The 26,501-nt window shown below is 46.5% G+C and overlaps 1 protein-coding gene across 1 annotated transcript in view; it reads left to right on the top strand.

The window, feature by feature from the left end:
• The window catches only part of LOC100147550 (cytoplasmic FMR1-interacting protein 1), a 75,682-nt gene extending 50,657 nt beyond the window's left edge, over positions 1 to 25,025 (top strand). Inside the window, 11 exon segments of the mRNA XM_070231835.1 lie at positions 3,838 to 4,001; positions 5,305 to 5,452; positions 6,254 to 6,401; positions 7,876 to 8,032; positions 9,272 to 9,368; positions 11,273 to 11,349; positions 11,458 to 11,566; positions 12,540 to 12,659; positions 14,431 to 14,630; positions 20,970 to 21,057; positions 24,822 to 25,025. Of these exon segments, the coding sequence (XP_070087936.1) occupies positions 3,838 to 4,001; positions 5,305 to 5,452; positions 6,254 to 6,401; positions 7,876 to 8,032; positions 9,272 to 9,368; positions 11,273 to 11,349; positions 11,458 to 11,566; positions 12,540 to 12,659; positions 14,431 to 14,630; positions 20,970 to 21,057; positions 24,822 to 25,010 (1,497 nt within the window). The 3' untranslated portion in view covers positions 25,011 to 25,025.
• The last annotated feature ends 1,476 nt before the right edge of the window (positions 25,026 to 26,501 follow it).

Below are 26,501 nucleotides of genomic sequence, written 5' to 3'. Positions count from 1 at the left end.
CCCTTGGGGGAGAGAGAGGAGATCCCCTTACCTCCTTCTACTTCCTCTGGGTGCTCCAGCACCTCCACCTTCAGGCATCTGGCTGCATGGGTTTCTCAGATGTCTTTTATGTTGTGTGAATGTCCTCTGTTGGTTTTTTAGTGTCCTTTTCATTGTGTCTTAGTGGGTAGAGTAAGCGAAGAGCTCACTTTGCCGTGATGCTGACATCAGTCTCCGCATTACTTTGTCATAAGCTTCCATTCTAGTTTTTGGATGAAGCTTCAAAAAACGACTCATGGCGTACTCCTTCTTTTCTGTTGTCTGCAGTGGTTTGTGTAAGATGTCATTTCTTCCTCAAATGTTTGCTAACGTTTACTGGCAAAGCTTTCCCTTCATGGAATGGTTTTTGAAACGTTCACTTTCTTTACTATATATAGCAGCATTCAGATTTTCTGTTTCTTCTTGTATCAGTTTTGGCAGGTTGTATTTTCATGGATTTTCTAAGAGTCTTTCTAAATTTTCTAATGTTTTGGCATTAAGTTTTTCATAATAAATTTTCGTCTTATTTTTGGCACAGTTTTTTTTCCCCACATACTATGCAGTTCACCCATTTAAAATGTAAAATGCAGTGCTTTTTTGGTATGTTCACAGAGTTGTGGAATCACAATCAAATTTGGAACATTTTTGTTACCTCAAAAAGAAACCCCATGCTCACTAGCAGTCACTCCCGTTCTCCCTTCCCTTCTACCCTAGGCAGCCACCAGTCTACTTTCTGACTTTGTAGATTTGCCTGTTCTGAACATGTCGTGTAAATGGAATTCTGTAATATGTGGCATTTTGTCATTGACTTCTTTCACTTAACAGTGTTTTCAGGATTCACACATGTATCAGTATTTCATTCTTTTCATTGCCAAATAATGTTCTGTTGTACGGATATATCATGTTTTATTTATCCGTGTATTAGCTGAGGGACATTTGGGTTGTTTCCACTTTTTCCCTATTATGCCTAATGCTGCTGCAACTTTTGTCTGCAGGTTTTTGTATGGATGCATGTTTTCATTCCTTTTGATGATACACTTGCAAGTAGAATTGCTTGGTCATATGGTAACTCTGTGTTTAACATTTTCAGAAAGTACCAGATGGTTTTGCAAAGTGGCAGCATTATTCTACATTCCTACCAGCAGTGAATGAGGGTTCCACTTTCTCCAAATCCTGGCCTACACTTGTTATTGTCTGTCTTTTTTATTCTAACCATCTTGCTAGATGTGGAATGGTATCTAATTTTGGTATTTGATTTGCATTTCCCTAACAACTAATGATATTGGGCATATTTTCATCTGCTTATTGACAGTTTGTGCATCTCAGAGAAATGTCAATTCAGATCCTTTGCCCCCCCCCGCCCCTGCTCTTTTTGTTGGTGAGGAAGATTGGCCCTGAGCTAACGTCTGTTGCCAATCTTCCTCTTTTTGCCTGAGGAAGATTGACCCTGAGCTAACATCTATGCCCGTCTTCCCCTGTTTTGTATATGGGACGCCACCACAGCACAGCTTGATGAATGGTGTGTGTGTCCTTGCCTGGTATCCAAACCTGCGAATCCCAGGCCGCCAAAGTAGAGTGTGCAAACGTAACCACTACACCGCAGGGCTGGCCCTCCTTTGCCCACTTTTTGATTGGGTTATTTTTGTATTATTGGGTTCTTTATATATTCTACATACCGGTTCTTGTCAGACATGTGATTTGCAGTATTTTCCCTCATTCTGTGGTTTGTCTTTTTATTTTCTTAATGGGGTTGTTTGAAGCACAAAAGTCTTTAATTTTGATAAAGTTCAATTTTTCTGTTTTCCTTTTGTTGTTTGTACCTTTGGTGTCATATCTTAAGAAACTATTGCCTTCCCCAGGTTACAAAGATTTACTCCTATGTTTTCTTCTAAGAGTTTATGGTTTTGCCTCTTATGTGTTAAATGTATGATCCCTTTGGATTGATTCTGTTAATGGTGTGAGGTCAAGGTTGTGTCAGGGGTCCCCAGGACCACCTCAGGCTAGATTTATCAGAAGGATTCACAGGACTAAGTAGCAGTTCTGTTCAAGATTATGACTTATTGCAGCAAAAGGACACAGATTAAAATCAGCAAAAGGAAAAGGGGCATGGGTGACATCCACGAGAAACCAGGTGTCCCCTACTGGTGGAAGTGCCCAGGATGTGCTTAATTCTCCCAGCAATGATGAGTGACAACAGATGCAGTTTTTCCAACCAGGGAAGCTCATCCAAGCCTTGGTGGCCAGGGTTTTTATTGGGGTCAGGCATGCAGCAACCACAGGACTGACCTCAGCTTCTCAGACTCCAGAACCCCAGAGCAAAAGCAGGGTTCACCATAAACCACATTGTTAGCATCAACTGTCTGTCAAACTGCTGCTCCACTGGCCCAAAGCCACAGACACGCATACGCTCTTTTCAGGCAGAATCTTCTTGTGGCTGAGAGCTCGGTCCTAGGAGCTAGCCAAGGGCCAGACCTGAAGACAGGCCTTTCTCAGGAATGTGCAGGGTTTAATCATCCCAGGCCTGCTGGGTTAACCCTTTTCTGCACAGTACGCCATCTTCATGCTTTGGCGTGTGGATATCCAGCTGTCCCAATACTATTTGTTGAAAAGATCATATTTCCCCGTTGGATTGTTTTCACACCCTTGGTGAAAATCAGTTGACTGTAAATGTGAGGGTTTGTTTCTGGATTCCTACTTCTCTTCCCTATGCCAGTATACTCTCATAATCTCCCACTAGATGTCAACTTTGTGGTAATGCCCCCTTTCTATTCTTAATGCTGGTAATTCATGACTTGTCTGTTTTTCTCTTGATCAGTCTTGCTTGGTATTTGCCAACTTATTTATTTTTAAAACAGCTTTTTCTCAGTTCATCACCTCTATTATATGCTTGTTTTCTGTTTCATTAATTTTTGCTTTTAGATATTTATTTCCCTCTACTTTGGGGGGATTTATTTTGTTTTTGTTTTTATAAATTCATGGTGAATATGCGATCAGTATTATCTTCAGGCTCTTTTGTCTTCTAATATGTGCATCTAAAGCTCAAAATTTACCTTTCAGCTCATCTTTTCGTACATCCCGTAAGCTTGAATATGTAGTATTTTGATTTTCATTCAGATTGGCGTGATTTTGAATTTAGTTCAATTAGAATTTGAATTAGAGAATTTACTTTTTTAAATAGAAGTTTTCCCTTTTTTCTTCATTAGAAAAGCAACACAGATTCATTAAACAAATCCCTAAAGTAAAGAAACAGAAAACGTGGATGTGCAATGAGGACAGTACAGTGTCCATGCCGCCATCATAGAGGTGAAGTTTAAGCAGTTTATGCATTTTCTTTCAGGCCTTTTTATGCATATTAATTCAGTGTGCCATTATTGTTTAATAGATGGGATTTCGACTGCAAACTCTTATAACTTCTTTTCTCTTTTCCAGATAGTAACATATTTGCTTTCCTAAAACTTCTTTCTTCTCCTTTGAAGTCCTTCATGGAGGTGTGCCCTTAGGGATGTGGGAGGATTGTGAGTCAGTTACAAACACTCCTCTTAGCTCATGCCTGCAGATCCATCCCTGCCTTCAAGGTGCTCATGGTCTGACGGAATCAGACGCAGGTGTGGGGATGGCTGATGACACAGAGCTGCTCTTGGGAAGATGGTTACAGGACAGCAGCTGCAGAGCAGGAATGCAAGAAGCCAAGAGAAGCGCCACGCAGAGGGAGAGGCAGCCTCCCGGGAGTGTGCCAGCTGATGGAGCTCAGCACTGCCTGAGAAGGAGCCGTTTCCTATCACCCTCCAGCACACTGAAAGTCTTGTGTGCCCCCTGCAGGTTATCGCCATGATCAAAGGCTTGCAGGTGCTGATGGGCAGGATGGAGAGCGTGTTCAACCATGCCATCCGGCACACTGTCTACGCCGCGCTGCAGGACTTCTCGCAGGTCACCCTCAGGGAGCCCCTCAGGCAGGCCATCAAGAAGAAGAATGTCATCCAGAGGTCAGCCTCACTGCATGCACCTCCCTGCATTCAATGTCTAAAACTGTAGGATCAGCTTAGGTTTCAACAGCTATAGAGTTGCATTTTCATAAATATGCTCAGTACATTTCTCTTCCACTTCCCGATGCCCTTGTGGTGAATTTCCTCTAAATGTATTGCAGGGGCTCCAGTTATTAACCTGAACAACCTACAGTAGATGAAGTACAGAGTGTCTGAGCTATCTGGAGATCCAGGGGCAAGGGCGTGTTTATCTCAGGCCAGGAGTGTCTCAAAATCTGTCCAAAGAGTCTGATCACCAAGCCTGTAGGGACACGCAGCCGGCCTCCCACCTCCCATCTCAGTGTGTTGTCTTCAGTGTTTTTACTTCTGTTCCTTTTGGCCTATAAGTTGGTCGAAAACTACACAGATATGGCAGACATCCTGTAGCAACCTTGAGCTAGTTTTCCCTCAATATTTAGCCTTTCAGATAAAGTTGTCTCTCAGAGACATCTCTGTAAAATGGAGCTTACAAAGGCCCACAGTGCACTGGTTTCATTTTGTGATTGTATAGTTAATATATTTGTTACCAGTGTGGTGTGATTTTTAGCATTAATAAAGTTTTACACTGTGAGACTTAGCAGTTTGTGTTCGCTCCAGCTGGGTGGAGGGCTGGGTGGAGGTTTTCATGTTTTCCATTATGCCCTCTGTTTTGCTCATGCTCGCCATAATGGGAGGCTCACTATGTGGGCAATGTGCAGTGTGGTCCAAAGGTAGCTTAGGTTTTAGCTAGAACTTTCCCCACGAGGTGATCAGGATGGGCGTGTGGGTTCATCTGCTCCTAGTGTGCTGTCCAGGGCCTCTCTGCATGGTGGAGCGTGTGGGGGATGGGACACATTCCACGTGAGTCGAGGACACAGGCCCAGTCCCTGCAGTTATGTTGGTGACTTCATGTTCCTGTTAGAAAAGGGGGATCAGCCACAGGGAAGTCGAGTTTCAGCTCTCTGGGTGGATGTTTGTGGTCTGTCTTGCTGCCCTTAGCATGACTCAGTGTTCAGGAAAGAAAACATCACTGCTGGTAATTGATGTAAACTGCAACCACGTCAGATCTTTTGGAGCTAGTAATGTCCCCAAGAAAATTATCTATTTTTAAAAATTTGCCTTGAACTGGTCCATTACCGTGTCCCCCGACTACCCCCAGGGGACTTCATGTGTGAGAGTTGGCTATCCCAAGAGCTGTTTGCTAGGCAAGGAGATGCTGTGATTGTCAATGTCCCGAGGGTGCCAGTGCTCCGCGCCTTGCTAATGACTTGATGGGGCTGTTTAGTGTCCTGCAGGCTATCAGGAAGACTGTGTGTGACTGGGAGACAGGGCACGAGCCCTTCAACGACCCAGCCCTGCGGGGCGAGAAGGACCCCAAGAGCGGCTTCGACATCAAAGTGCCCCGGCGAGCTGTGGGACCCTCCAGCACACAGGTTCTTGTCCCCCCTGCTGCCCTGCTCCACCTGTTCCCCTGGGTGCGTTGCCCCTGAGCTGGGAGACAGTAAGCAAGGCCAGGAGCGAAATGACACCACAGCTGTCTGCTGAGCAGATCAAGTGTTGACTGTGTCTTTTCTGCTCCTCTGCCCCTGCTGAAGCGAATCCGGAGCATTAGCATCCTCGTGACTCTCAGATTTGCCCATCTGCGTGCTGAACTTAATGTGACTACATTAACTCCTGTCCCAAAAATGTGGTTGAAAGTCTGTGTGTCTGTATTTATGCTGTGTTTCCTGATGGGTGTTTAAATGTAGGGTTATAATTTTTATGCTGGGCCTAAAACTGATCATTCCTAAAGACAAAACTTTTGGAAATATAACAACATAACTTTCATGTGTCCCTGGCCTTAAGCCACCACCGCTCTTCTCTCTCCTGGCACATTCAGCCACCCAAGCAGCTTTCCTTGACTCTCCAACCTGATTTAATATTCCCTGTGCTTCCCTCCTCCCCTTTTGGGACTTGGCACTTCTTATTCATCACCTCTCTGTTGAGGGCTTTTATAGTCTCTTTTGCCAGTGTATGAGAGAATTACCAGCAAAGCACGTTGCTGGCTCTATAGGAAACCTCTCAGGTATGTGGGAGGAAGGCATTTGGCCCACTCGAGAAGCATGGGTTCTGGGTCTCTCCAGCGCGCATGCACCCTCCCTGCCCTTCGTCCCCACATGCCTCTTCCCACCCCATGATGTGTGTGTTGTGAACTAACCGTTCTCTCCACCTCTCCCCTGTCTGTCCATGCCTAGCTCTACTTGGTGCGCACCATGGCTGAGTCCTTGAGCTCTGCCGAGCTGCTGAGGCAGCTCAAGTCTCTGGGCATGGAAAGGCTCTTGCATGTAGTAAACGCGTTTCTGAGGCAGTCCTACACCTATCCGCCTCTTTTAACCTTTGGTGGTGAGACTTCCTTTGTTTTCTTGTTGATGTTTACAGCACAGAGGTGAACTTCTCTGCTACCAGTTCTTTCTCCCAAGCATCAGCAACTTGGCCACTTGGATGGGCACCCAGACCCCCTTTGAGGAGCCGGCTAGCAGCGGGCTGCCCACTCCAGCCCGCTCTGGTCAGAGCATGGCAGAGCAGTCCTTCTCTCGTGGTTTACCTGAGTTTGGCGTAACTAATGTGTATTTTCTCCCCTGCAAATGTCTCCTTGGATGATGCAGCTTTATATGGTGAGAACCATGCTAGAGTCCCTCATTGCAGACAAAAGTGGTTCCAAGAAAACCCTGAGAAGTAGCCTTGAGGGGCCCACCATATTGGACATAGAAATATTTCGAGAGTCATTCTTCTACACTCACTTGATAAATTTCAGTGGTAAGAGATACTGCTGACCAGCGTCCAGCCTAGCATGTTCTAACACTGCTAACACTGTCTAGAATGCTTCCACCTGCCTGACCGTCCCCTGCTGTGGTCCCCTCACGCACCCAGATGGCAACACGTCCTAATCTTCATGCCATTCCCTCGCCTATCGCTTTAAATGCACAGCTGGCCAGAAACTTCCCTCCATGTGATATGGCCCTTAGGAGGGTGAGGGCTGTGGGGCCATGGGGCCGTGGCTGGCCCTGTGACCTGAATACCAAGTTTTTGTAACCCGCTCGGAGTCAGAAACACAGGCGAATGTAATCTGTCACCTGGCTCGAGACCAAGACAGTGATAAATGTCAGAAACAGCCCCCAGGGGCAGTGATGTATGGAAGGTGGTAGGTGACCTGACACAGGCAGCCCGTCCTGGGGTGACACCCTTGACCAGGGTGCCAGGTGGATGCCCTTTGTCATCATGGAGTTGTCCATATTTACTCTTGTGCCACAGCCACTTGCTCAGAGTGAGAGGCCTCTGTCTTAGCTAGGGGTGCTGCAGATTTAGAGTAAATGATAGTAAGGCTTTTGTTTTTCACTCTGTGAAAGGATGGAAACATTTTTCTTAGAAAATCTCTCTCTATTTTGCATTAGATAGACCTGCACTGAATATGCATGTAATGCTATGTCTTTATCTTAAGTAAAATAGAGTAATCCTGTTTTTATTTCTCCTTTTAAAAAGGACTTTTTTTTTTTCTCCCAATCCCACCAAGAGGCTCAGAGGGTTGACAAGTTCCCATTAGTGGGTAGTGGTGTCCAGTGGGGGCGGGACACTCGACTCTGCTCTTTCTGTGAGCCTGGATGTGTAAAGTCCAGGGGGGCTTTGCCTGCAGTCACACCGTGGTCGTGTTGTCCCTAGTGTGAGGTGCCATGCGACCCCTCCCCACTTGCGTCCCCTCCCACATGGCTCAGGGCTGAGAGTGAAGGAGCCAGCTCCTGGCATGTGGCCTCCTGACATCACCCTGCTGAGTCTTTTTTGCTTGCAGGAGATTAACATGGTGTTGTTTAAATCCTTCAAGAAACACTCCAGCAGTGCTGTGACCTTTCACAGTTGTGGTTCCGAGAGTTCTTCCTGGAGCTGACGATGGGCAGGAGGATCCAGTTCCCCATTGAGATGTCCATGCCTTGGATCCTGACGAACCACATCGTGGAGACCAAGGAGGCATGAATGATGGAGTGAGCGTCCTATGGGCCAGTCTTGGCTCTCTGTTTATGGTGACCAGGGTCCTTGGTGGCATTTGGGAGCTGGGAGGTGGGGGAAGGGGCCACACTGTTCTTAGCACTTCCTCTTGGGATACGACTTCAGAGATTAATACAAGTAACAGATTTCTTGGCTTTGAAATCAAGAGCTCGGGCAGTAGGACTAATTAAGTCCCACCATGTTCAGATGCTGGCCAGGCCCTGGGGACTTAGCTGGGGTCAGGGAGAGAAGATGTGGCCTGGCCTGTCACATGGCAGAGCCTCCAGCGCAGATGAATTTGAAGGAGGAAGTGTTGATTGGACAGCTTTGTTCTGAGGTCAGGGCTCAGGGCCAGGACAGGGCTCAAAGACTTTCAAAATATGAAGTCCATGGAGGGAAAGTAATAGAAAAATGGGTGTCTTGTGGTGACCAGATCAGGGACTGACCCAGCAGCTTCTTCTTCGCCCTGTTTGCAGGGCGAATGGTTAGCACCTCACCTTTGCCCATGCATGTCAGTTCTCGCGTGGCGCCCGGGAGGATGGCCTTCCACTTTCTCTGGAGTGGCCATGGCATCTATTCTGCAGTGTCAGAGATGGTATGAGGAGGACAGAGACCCAACACAGAGGAGACCCAACACAGAGGTGTTGGCGTGCCTCTGTGTCATGCTTCTGGGATTGGGCTTGGCCCTGCTGCGCACGTGGCCTCCCCTTGTCAAGCAGGAGTGGTTTGGCACCCTCAGAGGGAACTTACTCCTGGAGACCATTGGCCACCGCCTTTTGTCCAGACATGGGTCAGGGAGAGAGGGGCTTTTGGCTACACTGGACATGGTCATGGTCAACTGTGGGACCCAGGACCTTCATATATTTTTCTTTTTAAGTCAGTGTGTTCTTAAAAATAAGAAAATAACTTACTTTTGCGGTTATAGAAAATACCGCATGCTTGTGGTGAAAGCTTTGACACAAGACAAGTGAGAGGCTGCAGTTATAGGAGACCCTTATGGATCTACCAGGTGCCTGGACATGACCTGAGTAAGGCATCCCCCCCTTGGAATAGGCCGGGCTGGTGTGAGTGCGTCATCAGGGCCCTCGGCAAGAACCGAGTTTGGTGTTTGAAGTAAGAGAGCATTTTCCTCACGTGAGAGGACAATAGTAAAAGTTAAGTTTCTGGAGGTGTGTAGAGCGTGAGAGCCAAGAAGCCCTGTGTGGGAGGCTGGCTGACTGCTCGTCCCTCTGCAGGTATGTCCTCTACTCCCTGGACCTGTACAATGACAGTGCCCACTACGCCCTCACCAGGTTCAACAAGCAGTTTCTCTACGACGAAATCGAGGCAGAGGTGAGGGCCCAGGCACTGTAAACAAACTTTCTTTCCTTTTCCTTTTCCTCTGATATTAGAGGAAGCAAACTTTCTTTATAATACAAGGAAGTTTAAACAATGGATTGAACTTTTGAAATAAACATTTTGGGATGAACCCTTCTATCTGCACTTTTCTCTGTGCATCTGCACGTGTGATGATTGGGGTCCTACCACATAAGCTGTGGGGTGACATACTTCTTCACTTGACAGCATGTCACAAGCACTTCTCTATCCTCACTGTCTTTGGTTATAGACACGGTCTAAAGCATCTTAAAGAAGATGCCCTGAACCAAGCCCTGTTTTATTTCTTTCATTTTAACTTTTTATTTTTCCTATTATAAATAATGCTTTGATTAACTTCTGGGCACATAATTTTTTAGTTGTGTTGGATTATTTCTCGAGGACAAATTCCTACAAGTGGAATTATTAAGTCTATATATACACAACTAAGGAGATCAATCTTATTTTCTAGCTTAAGATTTAAGAGAACTTAACCTCAACAAATTGTATTGTGCAGCTGGGTCTCCTTCTCCACCTCCTCACAAAGACCACCAGAAAGCGCTTCTTTAGGGAGCTCTCATGGGCTCCTGGGTAATGCAGGGTGGGCGCAGGGCAGAGACCTGCAGGTCCTGGGGCCACTCTCCTCTGAGCACACGGCGTTCTCATCACAGTTCCGGGGCAGGGTGCTAGCCCCCTTTGCGAGTGAGGATATGGTTTCGAGGGTGAAGTTGCAAGGCTGTCTCCACCCTGTGTCTCCTAACTGACCTCAGTGTCCAGAGCAGCCAGCCCTGTGTCTGTGTCTCCTGAGAAACAGCCTGCTGGCAGAAGCTGCCCCCAGAGTGGGGACCCCACATGCAATGCACATTAACCCCCTGGGAACACAAGACGAAGACAGACTTTTTCATATTCCTTTGAGAGCAGAGAATAGGAGCATTTTTCTCCATCAGTAAGAAAGGTCTGATGTTATTTTCACTGGCTGTGCAGTGGTTACTCCTGGCCACACCATAATACGTTTAATCTGCTGTCGTTGGACAATAAGGTGGCTTCTTGTTTCTCTTTCCTAGTAAGAACCTCTGTTATTGCCTTTTTTTTTTTTTTTTTTTGAGGAAGCTTAGCCCTGAGCTAACATCACTGCCAATCCTCCTCTTTTTGCTGAGGAAGACTGACCCTGAGCTAACATCCATGCCCATCTTCCTCCACTTTATATGTGGGACGCCTGCCACAGCATGGCTTGACAAGCGGTACACAGGTCCACACCCAGGATCTGAACCAGCGAACCCCGGGCTGCTGAAGCAGAACGTGTGAACTTAACCACTGCGCTACTGGGCTGGCCCAAGTTGCCTTTTTTAAAAATTTTACATCCCAGGACTTATTTATAATGGGAAATTTGTACCTTTTGATCACCTTCAACCATTTTGCCTACCCCCCCCCCCTTTGGCAACCATCGATCTGTTCTTTGTATCTATGAACTTGGTTTTCTTTCTTAGATTCCACATATAAGTGAGCTCCTATGGTATTTGTCTTTCCCTGTCTGATTTATTTCACTTAGCATAATGTCCTCAAGGCCCGTCCATATTGTCACAAGATGGCAAGGTTTTTTCTTTTTTATGACTGAATAATATTCCTTCGTGTGTGTGTATGTGTGTGTACTACATCTTCTTCATCCGTTTATCCATTGGTGGACTCTTAGGTTGTTTCCATGTCTTGCGTTTTGTAAATAATGCTGCAGTGAACATGGGGGTATAGATATCTGTTCAAGACGGTAATTTCCTTTCCTTCATATGTATACCCAGAAGTAGAATGGCTGAATCAAAAGAGGTTTTTTGGTGTTATTTGATATTGATTTAGGGAATCAATCTAATACATGCTCTCTTTTTCTTCAGGTGAATCTGTGCTTTGACCAATTTGTTTACAAGCTGGCAGACCAGATATTTGCATATTATAAGATCATGGCTGGAAGGTGAGTATATGCCTTGTTATTTGAGTATGAAATTTTGGGTAACTTGACATGACATTTCCATTAAAATTCACAGCGTGTGAGAAACATCTTCTTTTCCTTCCGTACTAGCTTGCTTCTTGATAAACGGTTACGATCAGAATGCAAGAATCAGGGGGCGACAATCCATCTCCCGCCATCTAACCGCTATGAGACGCTCCTCAAGCAGAGGCACGTGCAGGTGAGCCAGGCTTCTGGGCATGGCGAGGTGTGGAGCTGGCACTAGAAATAGTGGGCTTTTCTTAGAGCTCACTAGGTTTTAATAGACTTCATATGTTATGTGACTGTGGGAACATCCTTATAAAATGTTAAGATTTTAAAGACAAACAGTTTCTCTTAGCTAACCTGAAACACAAGGGAAGACCTGTAGCGCTCTGCACCCGCGCCTGCCTGGGCCCCCACTGCAAGCTCAGCCCCACAGGGCTTGGCTCCTCTCCAGGAGCCCAAAAGCCAGAGCTTATAAGAATGAAGGTGAGAAACAATTGTCAGCTCAGAGTGTCAGAGAGGCGCTTTCCCTTGGCCAGCACAAAGAATACAGTGCTTGTTTTTTGTTTCTTTAAAAACAGTATGTATACATCACAAAAAAAGTTAGGAAGAAAGAGAAAACCGTGGGGAAAATTCCATGTAATTGTGACTACAGATAACAACCATTCACATTTTGGGACATTTTCCACCAAGGTTTTGTCTGTTTTTATGCTATTGAAATGATGTTGAGGTACACATATGTTGGTAGACTCTGAACAAGAGGTGGGGTAATTTTCTTCCTCATTGTTAGAACTCTGGAGGTCAGGTGTGCACAGGCAGCTCTGTGCTGGGAGATGGTCATGAGCACCATCCTGAGGGGTGTGCTCACTGACAGACCTCATTCTCCAGGGTCTCTGGTGAGGCTTGGGATTTCTGCCCGAGATGTAAGCATAAGTTCAATGCAAAGGACACTGCAAAAGTTCTTTACGGCTTTGACTTGCAGAATTTCAGCTCCAGGAAGGTAGGGCATTTGGTTGTGACACCTGTATATATAATTTCATCTAAAATGTTTACAGTTTTGTACAGTATTTATTTATCTTTTAGAATTGGTTTCTGGAGGGTGTATGTCTGTATATTTTCTTGCTTGCTTGTTTTTGTTGTTCACTCTTTCTGCCCTCTCCGTACCCCAGCTCCTGGGCAGGTCCGTAGACCTCAATCGTCTGATTACACAGCGTATCTCTGCAGCTATCTGTAAGTCTCTGGAACTGGCAATTGGACGCTTTGAGAGTGAGGACCTGACATCACTCGTGGTAAGTGCTCTCCCCTTTCTCAGGCTCCATAGATTTGGGGGAGACTAGCTGCAAGGATTTGAGCTAATTTTACTATGTCCTCACTGAAAAATTGAACCAATCGTAGGTTCACTTTTTGCACAGAAATCAAAAAGTATGCACTAACTGAGCTTCAGCTATCCTGGGTATGTTTTTAAGCATCTGCTCTTAGTATTCACAGTTCTAAATTGACTTCAAAGAACACTTAATCTCAGTCTCGAATAAATTACACCTAACTATGGCAAAAGAATGAAAGGAGGAAAGTTATAAAAATCAACAAGAAATGAAGACAGAGAAAAAGGATTTGAGAGAAAAATATATAGAAGATAGACAGTGAAGATCCAACATAGATGGCATAGGGGTCCCTGAAGAAGAAAACCAGAGCAATGGATGCAACAAATATTAAAGTTGTATTTCAAGAAAATATTGATTAAAAAACACACTATAAATATATATTAAAAGCACGCGTCATATGCCTGGTAAAACTGACCCAGAGTGGCGACACCAAGGAATATTGCAGTAAAAGTATTGGACTTTAGAGGAAAAGAAAAAGTCCTCTGGGTATCTGAGCAGAGCAATCAGGGAAAGAAAATCCGATTGTCCTCAAACCGCTGCCAGCAGCTCTTTGTGCCGGAAGCCAAGGAAAGGAAGTGGGAAGTAAGGATTTTGTGCTAAGCCAAATCGATCTTCCAAGAATGATGGCTGCACACCAATGGTAGTGAACATGCCAGAAGTCAAGGAAGATTCTTCTTTACTAGAGAAGCAGCTTTGGGCAAGAGAATGTAAGAAGCCTTGGTGGGGTGAGGGGCTGTCGCCTCAGGACACACTAAAAGATTGAGCTTCCCCAAGTAGGGTCTTGGACCATGGCATTTTAATTGTCATTGGCCATATATGATTTGGATTGCAATCATCGGTCAAGACTTTGACCTAGACCTGCACTGCCCATTACAAATATAATGCAAGCCACATAGATCATTTTAAATTTAATCATAGTCACATTAGACAAGGAAAAAGAAATAGGTGAAATTAATTTTAATAATCTATTTTATTTAACCCAATATATCCAAAAATTAACAATTCAACATGTAATCATTATAAAAATATTATTGACACAGGTGTCTTACATTCTTTGTCTTCATACTCGTTTTTTGAAATCTGGTGTGTATCTCACATACACAGCACACCTCAGTTTGGACCAGCCACATTCTTGTTCCTATATGTGGCCAGTGGCTGCTGCAGGGGACAGCGCAGACCTAGGCAGGTTTTTATGAGCAATCAGTGTGAAAGCTTCTGTGAACATGCTTGCCAGCTCTGCCACACTGTTGTGCTTATGAATAACCCCAGGTGCATTGGAGAAGGTGACTCAGGCTAACAGTGAGTACATATGTGGTGGTGGACACGTCCCAGTGGTCTCTGACCTGTAAGGTGGTTGGAGGCCAGTGGTGTGCAGGGGGGAAGTGACTGCAGTGGAAAAGGACAATGGCCCTGTAGGGGCGACCATGGTAAGGAGGGGCATTTTAAAGGCAGTAGGGAGGGCATAATGAATTTAGATGTGAGAAGCAAGCTTGTGTTGCCTATCAGACCCTGCCATGTGTGGTCTTGCTGTAGCTTGCTTGCCCCTCCTTGGTATGGGCTCTGTTTTTGGCCTCCCCCCCACCCCCGCCACCACCAACAGAGCACTGTCTGTGTGGAGAATGGAGGTCACTGTGCTGGGCCCAGTTCTGTCCTCACACCCTGTCTTTGTGGTCCCTAGGAGCTGGACGGCCTCTTGGAAATCAACCGCATGACCCACAAGCTGCTCAGCAGGTACCTGACACTGGACGGCTTTGACGCCATGTTCCGGGAGGCCAACCACAACATGTCGGCACCTTACGGGAGAATCACCCTCCATGTCTTCTGGGAACTCAACTATGACTTCCTGCCCAACTACTGCTACAATGGCTCTACCAACCGGTGAGCGTGCTGCCTCACAGATGGTTCCCGATGCTTCTGCCAAATGATATCTAGACAAGATGGTCTCAGGCCCTCCAGTATGTCCACTGGGTCACCACCGCCCCTTCTTCTGTGCCCATCAGGATACTCAGGCCCTCCTGGTCTCGTCCATTTTGCATGTGCATCCCTGGGCTAGCCGTTGGGCGTCTGGTCGTGGCTTTGCAGTGGAGACTGCATGGCAAGCCAGAGTTCCTGTCTAGGGCACTTGCTTGTGGCTTAGGGTGGCATCTCATGCACGTGAACAGCGGCTGCCGGGTCTGCATCCCCTCCACAGTTTTAAGTCTCCCTGACATTGGACTGTGGTGGGTGACTCTACTTTTCATGGTTCGATTCTGGGATATCGGGGTGTGTGAGGATCTGTCAGTTAGCCACCCTCCCACCCTCCTACCATTTTACTGCTATGTTGAACAGCACAAAATAGCCACTTGGATGATGGGACGGTTGAGAGCAGCAGTTTCATGTGGTCCAGCCTCATGATACAGCCCCAAGTCCTGGATGGCCCTGCCTTGGCCTCCATGCACTGGGCCACCATCTATAGGAGATTTGTTCTCTCTGCACTTAGCTTGGTTCCATCTCTGCGTCAGCACGTGCCAGGGACATGGTGTGAGTGTATATGTGTGTGAGTGTATGTGAGAGAGAAAATGTGGGTGTGTGAGTGAGAGCACATGTGAGTGTGTGAGAATAAACATGGATGTGTGAATGTGCATGAGAGTGTGTGAGTGTAAGAGCTAGAAAGTTTAGGTATGAGGGTGTGTGTGCATTTGTGACAGTGTGTGTGAGTGTTACGACCACTTTTTAAAAATAAGCGTGTTCTATTTTGTTTTGCTTTGCTCCTGGATCTGAACATCCACCATGTATTAGCTGAATTGTTACTCCCTTTCAGACCCAGAGTTTTGTGTCTCAAGAGGGGGTGCTAAGCTCTGATGGTACCTGCTGCTGCCATTGTCAGTTGGGGCTCCAGGGTTAGATTTCCTTGTGGGGAGGCAGGCCTGTCCCCAGGTGCATGGAGCTGTTCCGTCAGAGCCATTGGCCCAGCCCCAGGTGGCTGATGCCCATCCCCAGGCAGCGGTGGTGGGGACATGGCCATGGCCTCCAGAACCGTGGGCGGAGGAGCCTGGCTGGGTACAGTCCGCTGGGAGCAAACGTTAGAGACGACTACTCCCTGTTTAACTTCCTTTTAAGGTGCCTAGTTTCGTGAAACAGATATTTTTCAAGTTGTTATAGAGTCAGAATTAACTGAAAATATATTTTTGTTACACAAATAATGCATGATATTTACAGAAAAGCTAGAGATCATGTGTGTGTGTGTCTCTATATATGTCTATATATATCTCACTCTCTATATAGGGAAAAATTATATATGGAGGAAAAATAATTAAATCCCCAGAGATTTCCCTTGTAAAAAAATGTGTGTATCTTGTAGAGTTTTTGCCATACAGTTAAACATGCATAGGTATTTTTATTTTGCACAAATGGGTGCTATTAGGCATACTGTTATATACACATTCTTTTTCCAGGTGACGTATCAGGAGGAGCATCGTTTTGTGTTAGTGAGGATGCGTATATGCTCCTTCTGCATCTGAGAATCCGTTTAAGCGATGGCCAGTGTTCGCAGGGTTCTCTTTGTTTTGGTTGGTCCATTGAAACCTTTGGGAGTGATTTCTGTTAGCTTTCCTTAAATCATTTTTGCCTCATGTTAGAACTGGCATCTCCAAAGGTGAAGTGTAACAGAACCCCACTGTCAGTGGGCTGAGAAAAGGTGTTCCAATGGGGTCAGAATCAGGCAACACAGGGAGTTGTGATTTTTTGTATTATTTTAGATGGTATTTTTGATTATCTAGCATTTTGTCATCCTTTAAAAGATTTCCCAGAGATCTGGGAACAGTTGAAGATGTTCCCTGTGTGCCTGCTGCACTGAGTATGTCCACACAGCTCTGGCCTGTCCTGGTCTCCTTGGTGACAGGTCAGTGGGTGGAGCCCTGAGAAATGAAGAGGGGTGATGGCCCGCGGGGGAAGGTCAGGGTTACGTGGTGATGACATTCAGCAGGTGCCCTGAACCCTTCTGCTGAGTTGTTGTGTTTTCTGAAAGACACTCCAGGCTTCTGAACGAAAGTTGGGTAAGGAGTGTGGAGCTAGGGAAACAGATCAGATTCTGAGGCCCCGCCTGCCAAGTTGGCTCGTGTGGGTGTCCTCACCCTGCTTGGGGCTGATGATGGAGAACCTCCCACTGTCCAAGGCCATCTGACCTGCTGGCAGCAGGAGTCTCACTCTCAAAGACAGAGTGTCAGGGCTCAGGTCGAGAAGTTGGCGCTGTGTAACCCAGTGACCTGACGGAGAGTCGAAAACCTCCAGGCCAGCGTTGACTGTAGGGCCTTGGTGGAACTGTCTGTGTGATGAACTTTGAGGCATCCAGTTAGATAAACAGAAGAGGCACCAGGTGGTACCTCAGCCCTCTGTTCCCTGATTGCACACAACACGTCTAACATAAATGACAGCAAGCGGCAGAGACAGCACTGGGTGTCTTCGTCTGTTGTGGCATATGTCCCCCACGGGCCATGAGGCACTGTGACCATTCCTGTTTGTGGAGCAGACACAAAGACCCGGGAGAGTATGAGTGGGCCCTACTTGGGCAGCAGGAGGCCGCTCTACCCACCGAGGCTCCTCGAGAGCTGTATGCCCTCCTTGAGCAGCTAGTTGATCACATCTGGAGCTAGTTTCACATGTCGGGGTTGCTACCCTCAGGGCACATCTGTTAACAAGGGCCAGCATGAAGTGACCTCATCCTCCTTGGGCCCTGAGATGCCATTCGGAGGGAGCCCTATCTGTCACAGGGGCCTCTCCTCCCCAGAGGAGCTCTGCTTTACTTGGGGGACCTCCACCTTTACATTCCTGTTGACAAATGCCATTACTTCTGTATTTTTAACAGGTCTTCCAGTGGGGTCATTATAGCTTCCATGATGTGGAAAAGGCGTTTTAAAATAGCATTTTGTGTGTCCAAGTTACATATGGAAACCTGAGAAGACAGACAAACCTGTGCCGCCCAGTATTTTAACTCTATGTCTGAGGGTTTCTGAGAGCTGCTTAAGGGAAACCAGAACTTCACTTGTTGCTCCACGTATCTGCTTAATTTGCTGCTTATTTCTGATGCTTCTGCCTGGTGACTCTGGGGAGTGGCATAGGGTGGCCTGTGACTTACAAATAACCTGACAGCTAATAATTGTGTGACAGTGCTATGACCCTGGAGACAGGGCAGCAGTTGGGACAGAGTCAGGCCTCTGGCCAGCAGACCACAGAGGGAGGGTGTGTCCTCAGTCACTTTGTCCCATCACTGGCGATGTTAACTTCTGCCCTTGGTTAGGGTGGTGGCTGCCAGATTTCTCCCTAGCTTGTTAACCATTTTATGTTTGAAATTTATAAGTAATTTATAGGGAGATAATTTGAGACTGTAAATAAACTGTTCCTTGTTAAAATTTGGTCCACTCGTTTTAGCAGCTGTTGACGATTCTTACCCAAATCAGTTATCAGTATGATGATTGAACAATGGTCATTTTTGAACTTCTTCATTCCATCTACATATATTAGTTGGCATTCTGCTGTACATGTTAGCGTTTATGTATTTGTTTATTATCAGTAAGTCCTCAGGGATTCTAACTCAGAGTTATGATCTGTTACTATCATTACTTGATTTTTGTGGCTCAAATTAGTCCAGGGTTGGCCAGCGGAGCCCCTTCTGCCAAGTTTCTGTGTCCTGTTTGCTGTCCCCATCATTCTTAAGCACTGCCCTACAAGAAGTTCCAGGTTTGTCTTATTTCTGCTCTGTCCTTGCAATCTATCATTTCTACAAAGATTCCTTTTAGTGGAGAGTATTTTAAAACTAAGCCTGGTATTTAAAAACTAAGTCTGGGTGTTAGGTATGTTCATTGCTATTTGGGTGTCATTGTTTCTGGAACCTTTCGGTGGTCAGAGATAGGAAATACTTGTGTACTATATTAGGTTCCTCTGGTTGCTATAACAAATTACCACAAACTAGGGGCTTAAAAGAGAAATTTCTTTTCTCACGCTTCTGGAGGCTAGAAGTCCAAAATCCAGGTGTCCCCAGGGTTGTGCTCCCTCTGAGACTCTGGGTAGAATCTTTTCTTGACTCTTCCCAGCTTTTGGTGGTGGCGGGTAATTCTTAGCCTTGCTTAGTCTGCAGCTGCATCACTCCAGTCTCTATCTCTGTCATCACATGGCGTTTTCCCTGTGTGTCTCTCTCTTCTTATAAGGACATGAGTCATAGTGGATTGAGGGCCCACTCTACTCCGGTATGACCTCATCTTAACTAATTACATCTGTAACAACCCTATTTCTGAATAAGATCACATTCTGAAGTGCTGGTAATTAAGGCTTCAAATTATCTTTTTAGGGGATACAGTTAAACCCATGACATGTGCATGTGTGTGTGTGTGCATGCGTTTCTCGAAAGCTGATCTATATATTAAAACCGTGAATTTGCAGTGATATCTTCAATTGCAGTTCAACACCACAGGGTTCATTCTGGTCTTCCCCTTTTGTATTTTTGTAACTTCTTTCTATACTGAGAATCCTTATTTCATTATCCTTAGTATATTTCCTCATTTGCTCGGTTCTCAAAAATGCACAGAGTAGTTTCAGAATTACAGATCCTTACCATTGTGAGACACAAACCTGCTAACTAGAATTCAGTGTTTGTTTCCAATTTTTTTGTCTTTAGATTGAGAATATATATAGTGAAAATATGGTATTCAAAAATTACTGGGGATAATGGAGTAACAGGGTTTGGATTTACTCTTTTGCCTTAAACAAGTGAAAAACTGGACAAAAGTTAGGAAACAGTTGTTTTTCAGACATTAGACATTTCCCTGAGGGAAAGGAAACAAAGGAAGTGAGCCCTATGACTTCCCTGGCTTTCTTCCTGGAAGCACTGTCTGGGCCACGGTGCAGAGGTGGGTAACCAAGTACAGCTTGGAAGTCTTACTTCGTGGGGGAGACAGACTGGGGAAATCAAGGAAGCTAAGACTGCTGGAATTTGCAGGGCAGAGTGCAGGAGAGGAGAGAGCTACACAGAGAAACAGCTCCTGAAACCAACTTAGGCCCCTTTAGTCCTTGCTTGAATATTAAACCACGTGTGCATTGGATAGAAATCCAAAAGGCTAGGCAAAGCACAACTGCTGGGGAGCTGTAAACTGAATAATTCCCAGAGCTCACACAGAGCCAGGAGTGTCATTTGAGGCCCTACCAGCAAGAATGGGGAAGCCTCATTGACGACCCAGGCATTGGATAGAATTGCCAGAAGGACCTGCCTTGGTACCAGCCTTGGGGACAGTGATTACTCTGCCACCCTAACAAATCATGAAAGGATCCAGCTGACTTTCAAGCAATTTAATGGCCTGCCCTAAAAATTCAGCGCTCTTTAAAGGATAACAATAAAATCCAGACACTCAGCAACATGACATTTCTGTGTAAACACACTCAGTACTATAGGCCACTGGTCTCCCCTCAGATGCGCATGTTCGTTTTATGTACTGGTGGTACTTTGACAGTTACATCCTTTCTTATTTATTAAAGTGCACTATATGTCTTAATCAAGGTCTTAGAATTTAATAATTAGCGAATCCGTATATTTTTCTTTATTATGCTTGTTTGCAAAAGTTTTATGTGCTTAAATGAACCCTTCTGATTTGAGTGTTAGCAGAGTTTGGCATTTCTGCTTTAAAATCCAAGCATTTGATTTTCAGCGGCCCCTAATCCATTTTTAAGCCACAGTCTCTTGGCTAGGTGAGTGTAGTTATAAACACTTAGCTCATTCTTCCCTTTAGCTTGTAACTAGTGATCTGAATAATTGGACATCGCTGCCTGTGTCCGCTTTCCCACTCCTGTCCCCACTGTTAGTGTGGTGTCCAGAGGCCCAGCAGGGCCTGAGTGCTTGGTCAGGACCACTTGTCCAAGGACTGATTTAGGCTTGAAATGGTTCTGGTGACAACAGACCAGATTTTCCCTGAGTTTGGAGACTGTCTAGTGGTTTCAGACGGACCCCTTAGTTCTCACTCTGTTCCTGAACTTGGATACATTTATCATACTTTGGAATATTTATATCTCATTCATACTCTGGTTTTTGATTTCCTAGAATTTTTCCTATGTGATAATTATATCAGTTAACTGGGAGGAAGATTTAATTGATGGGTGATGGGAAAGTTCTGAACTTTAAAAAAATTTCTTTTAATTAAAAAGTTAAATTTTTGTTTTTGTTTCCTTTTTTTTCTTTTAAATCTTTTTGTTTAGATTTGTTCGGACAGTATTATCATTTTCTCAAGAATTTCAAAGAGATAAACAGCCTAATGCACAACCCCAGTATTTGCATGGATCAAAGGTAGGTTCTTGTGTGTTTGTGTTAAGATTTTTAAGTTCACAATGAAGCGTATTTTGAAGTTTAGTTAAAATCAGTTTGTTGCAATGATTTAAATATATCATGCCATGTTAATAACTGTTAAATGGTAAAATGCTATGGTTTTCTTCCATTATCACCTTCCTGGAAAGTAACATAGTGTTGGGATAGCCCTCTGGCCATGTGGTGGACAGCAGGCTGGGCCCAGCCTTACTCCTGGCACCTAAAATAAGTGAGATTGTTAGCAGATTTAAAGGTTTAGAAACATCAAGCCAAGAAAGTGTGTAGAAGAGGCTTGGGGCACTTGTGTGACGGAGGGGCTGGGTGGCCAGTCCCGGTGTGGTGCCATGAAGGGAGAAGTTGAGGTGGGAGGGGGCAAGTGGAAAGAGAGTTGACATCCAGAAACCAAAGGCAAGCTGGTGAAAACCACAGGATACCTGCCGTCTAGTAAGATGAGACAGGTGTCCAGGCTGAGGTGGGTGGATTAGCAACAAATGAGTATTTTAATGGTTAGTGTTATTAATATTTAAAGCCTTCTTTGAGTTTAATAAGAAAAAGACAGACACTCGGTAGTAAGAAGGAAACAGATGCAATGAGCAGACATTTCCCAAAAATGTACTTAAAAAAATAAAAATAGATATCCAGCCTTATCAGTAATTGAGGGATTATAAATGACAACAGTAAGAATTATTTTGCCCCAAATCAGAAAAGGTTAAGGTACCCAACTCCTTCTGTAGGGTAGTGGAATTGTCTTGAGTGCTGCTGCAGGAGCTCACCTGGGACTGTGTGATGCTGGGGGCCATCTGCCAGCATTTATCAATGTTTATATGTTCTCACTTAGAGGAAACCAGACACCTGAGGAAATAAATCACTTGAGTCCAAAGTGAGCTCTGTTATGGGGGTAGTCCTACAACATTGGCATAAAAAATGGGAAGTACCCAACTTAACACCAAGAATACTAGAACAGTTTACTGTCTGGCAGAATGCATTGCAGCTGTTGAAAATAATTACATAGATCTTATTGACTATGGGGTCCTAGGTCCTGTATTTTATTAAGTTAAAAAAAAAATCAAGGGCCGGCCTGGTGGCATAGTGGTTAAGCTCACGCACTCCGCTTCAGTGGCCTAGGGTTCACCGGTTCAGATCCTGGGCGTAGACCTAGCACAGCTTGTCAAGCCATGCTGTGGCAGGCCTCCCGCATAAAATAGAGGAAGGTTGGCAACAGATGTTAGCTCAGGGCCTATCTTCCTCCCACACACAAGAAAAGAAAGATAGAAAGAAAAAGAAAGAAAATTCCAACAAAGAGCAAGTGGAAAAACCAAATCAGAAAAAAAAAAAAAAATCAAACTCCAAACACAGTGATCCTAATTACAGAAAGATACCGGAGAAAAGAGTATTGGAATATGAAGCAGCAGCTGTCTCTCAGAGGGCTGAGTCTGACTTAAACTCTATGATGCATTTGCATTGTTCTCACTTGTTTTTTAAGCTGTTTCTGTCTGATGTCAGTGTCAGCCTCAGTCTCACGCAGCTTGACCCATAGGCTGTGTGCAGAAGTGGCGCACGGTCCCTGTCCATTAGAGACACCAGCCTCCCTCCACCTGGGAGCCTGTAGCTCTGAGCAGGTGCCACTTGATGCTGATCTGAAGCTCTGATGGGCCAAGATTTGGCAACGTGTTCTCTATGTTTTCTGAATGTTCTTCTCACAGGTGCAGAAATGAACCTATTAACACAATGACATGAAAGGACCACTCTTCAGGCCCCCAGCTGTGACTCAGAGGGGTCTTGGCTCATCAGTCTTTCCTTTCTGACTAGTCTTTGGAGAGACACCCTGGCCTCCTCTCCCTCCAGCGTCTCCAAGCTCCTAATGTCCATCATGGCGTGTCTCGCAAAAGGGCCCTTTGGTTGCCCACTGCTATCTTTATCACAGCATCCCAACACTCTGTAAGCTAATGTGTCCATTTAAAATCTTCAGCCTGTTAGCCAAGAAGGAAATGACAGATGCGTTGCTGGGACGAGCCTGAGTGTTTAGCAGAGGATACATTTGAGAGGAAAGGGAAAGCAGTGTTGGTAAAAATAGAAACTGCCTGTGTTTTACAAGAATACGTGGAATTCAAGGTGAAAGTGATGCTATTTGTGTTGCGCACTCGGGAGGAAATGTGTGCTCTCTGTGCTGGCTCCTGGGAATGCTGTGAAAGGGACTGGTGTGACAGAGCCTTGGGTGGTCTCAGGGGCGGTCTCACTCTGGGAGGATCTGGATGCTGAGAAGGGACCAGCCCTGCAGAGGGGCCTGGAGGCCAAGGCTGTCGGGATGGCAGGCAGTGTGGGGCATTCAGGCCCCGGCGAGGGGCCAAGGCCTGAGGCGGGTCAGGGAGTAGGCAGAGAATGATGCCCGGTAGAAAGATGTTATTTTAGGCCAGGCAGGAGATGGTGGCTTCGACCACATGATGTTGACAGAGATGGAGAGAAGTAGATGGATTCAGGGTGTATTTTAGGGGTGGACTTGACTGAACTGACTTCCGACCTGGAGATGGAGGGTGAGGGAGAAGGAAGACCCAGTGCTACTTCCTAGGTTCCTGGTGGTTAGGGAATGGAAGTGCCACTTTTTGAAATAAGACGGGGCTAGATTTGAGGAAGATAAAGGCAAGAGGCCTTCATCTCAGGGCCTGTGTCCACTCCCCTTCCTGGGGCTGCCCGCGCTGCTGTGAGGAGCGAGGACACTGCCCTGCTAAGGGTCCATTCAGCCATAGCCAGGCTGGCCTTGCACCATCTCCCATTGGCTGAGGTTGGGGCGGGGACACCGGAAGGGTGTGGGATGGGTTAGGGGATCATGCGGCTCCCCTCAGTTAGTGTCAGGGTTTAGCTGGCTGTTCCAAGCCTTGTGATGATGACCAAGAATGAAGAAGGCTAGGTGTCACTGTCCCATCTGCTGTGTTCTGGACAGAGTGTCATTTTTTAGTATTAAGTAGTGGTATTCTTTGTACTGATATCAAGTTGCAGTCACAGTCTCAGGGTGTACTCAGCAAGCATTTCCCGAGAGTGTGCTATGTCGCAGGCTATGCTGGCCTCAGTCAGGGAACAGAGTTCTTGGCGCAGCAGGAGCTGGGTGTAGGCCTTGCTCTGGAGAGGCCTGAAGGCATTGGCGAGGCCCCCACAGGCACCCAGGAGCCAGATAGCCTAGGCTGGACAAGGGAAGGGCCCCCCTGTTGGCCCCATGGGTCTGGGCGTATGGCCAGCGAGGCCTGGAGGGCGAGAGGGAGGCTCAGGTTGGTGAAATGCAGGTGGGGGCCTGACGCCTCTGCCCTCCTCCTTCCTCCCTCTTAGCCAAAGATTTCTCACCTGCAGAGGGGTCCCCAGTGGCTCCTGCCTTAGAGAAGGGAGGTGGGAGATGAAAGCACCTTCACTGGGAGGCCCCTCAGGTTGGACAGATGACACTAGCTTGTGGTGGGACATGAGGTCCAGGAAGTTACCAGACTGCCTCTTCTCCAACCCTAAGTGACACCCATACTCTACGGACCCCATTCTCATGCTCTTTGAGCTGCTGGTTGAGTGAGGCTGGCAACAGGGATAGACCCAGGTGCACCCATCCTGTCTTTCAAACTGGGGATGACAGAGGCCAGGATGTAGATTGAGAGCCAGTGTGCTGCCACCCCAACACAGCGTGCACCAGGACACTTTCTAAGGTGCCAGCTGGATCTGAGAATTAGAAAAGGAGTTTCTAACCCATTCTTTCCTGATTCTCTGTTCCTTAGAGTGTGAACCTCTCATGTCCGTCCTCTGGGTTGCCCGCCTGCCTCACTACAGACGGTAGCTTGAACTTGGCCGTACTGGGAGCATTTGCAGCTTGGAAATGGGCAAGCACTAGAATCCAGGCTGGTGTGTTGGTGCACACTGCACACCTCTCTGCCCCTCGGAAAGGGTGTGAGTTAGATTATTTTTAAAAGGATTAGAATAAGTGCTCTAATGCCCCTTTTCTGAAATTAAAATATAGTGCCTCCCATCCATTTGGAGAGAGGGTGAGAGGGCAGAAAAGGAGAACAGACTGGGATGGGTGATATCTTTCCCCGAGGCCTCTCCTGTGCCTCTGTTTGGAAGTCATCTCTCCAGCCCTGGTCACTCAGTGTCCCCTCTGAACCCCTCTCAGACCTCCTTTGCCTCTGAGCCTTCTCAAAGGCTGTTCCCCCTGACTAGGAGACCGTCCCTCCCCTCCCTCCTGGGTCCGCCCCTCCCACGGGGAGGCACAGTGGTGCATGGAGCACCACTGGGTTTGATCCCTGCTCCGCCACCTGCTGGATCTTGGGCCAGTCAGTGGACCTCTCTCTGCTTCACTTTCCTTTTTTATTTTTTTTTAAAGATTTTGTTTTTCCTTTTTCTCCCCAAAGTCCCCCGGTACATAGTTGTATATTTTTAGTTGTGGGTCCTCCTAGTTGCGGCACGTGGGACGCCGCCTCAGCCTGGCCTGACGAGCGGTGCCGTGTCGGCGCCCAGGATCCCAACCGGCAAAGCCCTGGGCCGCCGAGGCGGAGTGGGTGAACTTAACCGCTTGGCCACGGGGCCAGCCCCTCTGCCTCGCTTTCTGATCTGTAAAATGGAAAGGACTCTCTCCACCTGATAGCATCATTTGGAGGCTGAAGAGGTCAATCCGTGGAAAGCATTTAGAACAGTGACTGTTACAGGAGAAGACTATGCTAATGGTCACGGTTACCGTTGTACTGCAGGTCACAGCTTGCTGAGGGTGCGCAGATTAGCTGATGTCCTCGCCCTGAGCATGCAGAGCTCCCGAAAGCCCCCGTCCTTACGCTCCTCCAGGTCCACGGGAGAGGCTCATTTGAAAATCTGTCTCCTTGAATTGGACCGTAAGCAACGTGGAGGCAAACACCGGCTTGCTCTCAGGTCTGTAATCCCAGAAAGTAGGAGAGCGCCTGACACGTAGTAGGCACTCGACACGCATTTGTTGAATGAATGAATGAATGAATGAATGAGTGGTGACTCCCACAAGGACTCCTCCATCCTAGGCATCCCCTGCAGAGCTGGACTGTTTGTCCTGGCAGCTGGAGGCACCATCGCTCCCAAGTGAGCATTTTGCCCCCGTTCTTGACCTTCCCAGTCCCAAGCCCTGGAAAGTGTTAGCGGGAAGCTCCTTAGCCCTCTGCGTGTTTCCCCTTGGGACCAGTGAGAAAGAGATAGGATTGTGGCCTCCGGAAAAGCGTGGACTCAGGACCTCCACCTGTCTGGGAGATTTAGGAGGGCTCTTGGGGAAAGCCCGCCGTCCTCTCTTGGCTTGGATTTTGCTTCTGTTCTGGAGGCATTTAGAAGAGGAACCAGTAAATCGTGGAACCCTTTGAGGAAGGATTTGAGACAATGGATGTGGTGAGCAGAGTGTGTGGCCTGACTACTCAGAGGGACTTGAAAACCCTCTGATGGCGAGAGAG

This window comes from Equus caballus, chromosome 1 (genome assembly GCF_041296265.1).
Source record: "Equus caballus isolate H_3958 breed thoroughbred chromosome 1, TB-T2T, whole genome shotgun sequence".
NCBI classification, from domain to species: Eukaryota; Metazoa; Chordata; class Mammalia; order Perissodactyla; family Equidae; genus Equus; species Equus caballus.
The sequence above is the reverse complement of the archived record's forward strand: the minus strand, read 5'-3'. Positions and strand labels throughout refer to the sequence as shown.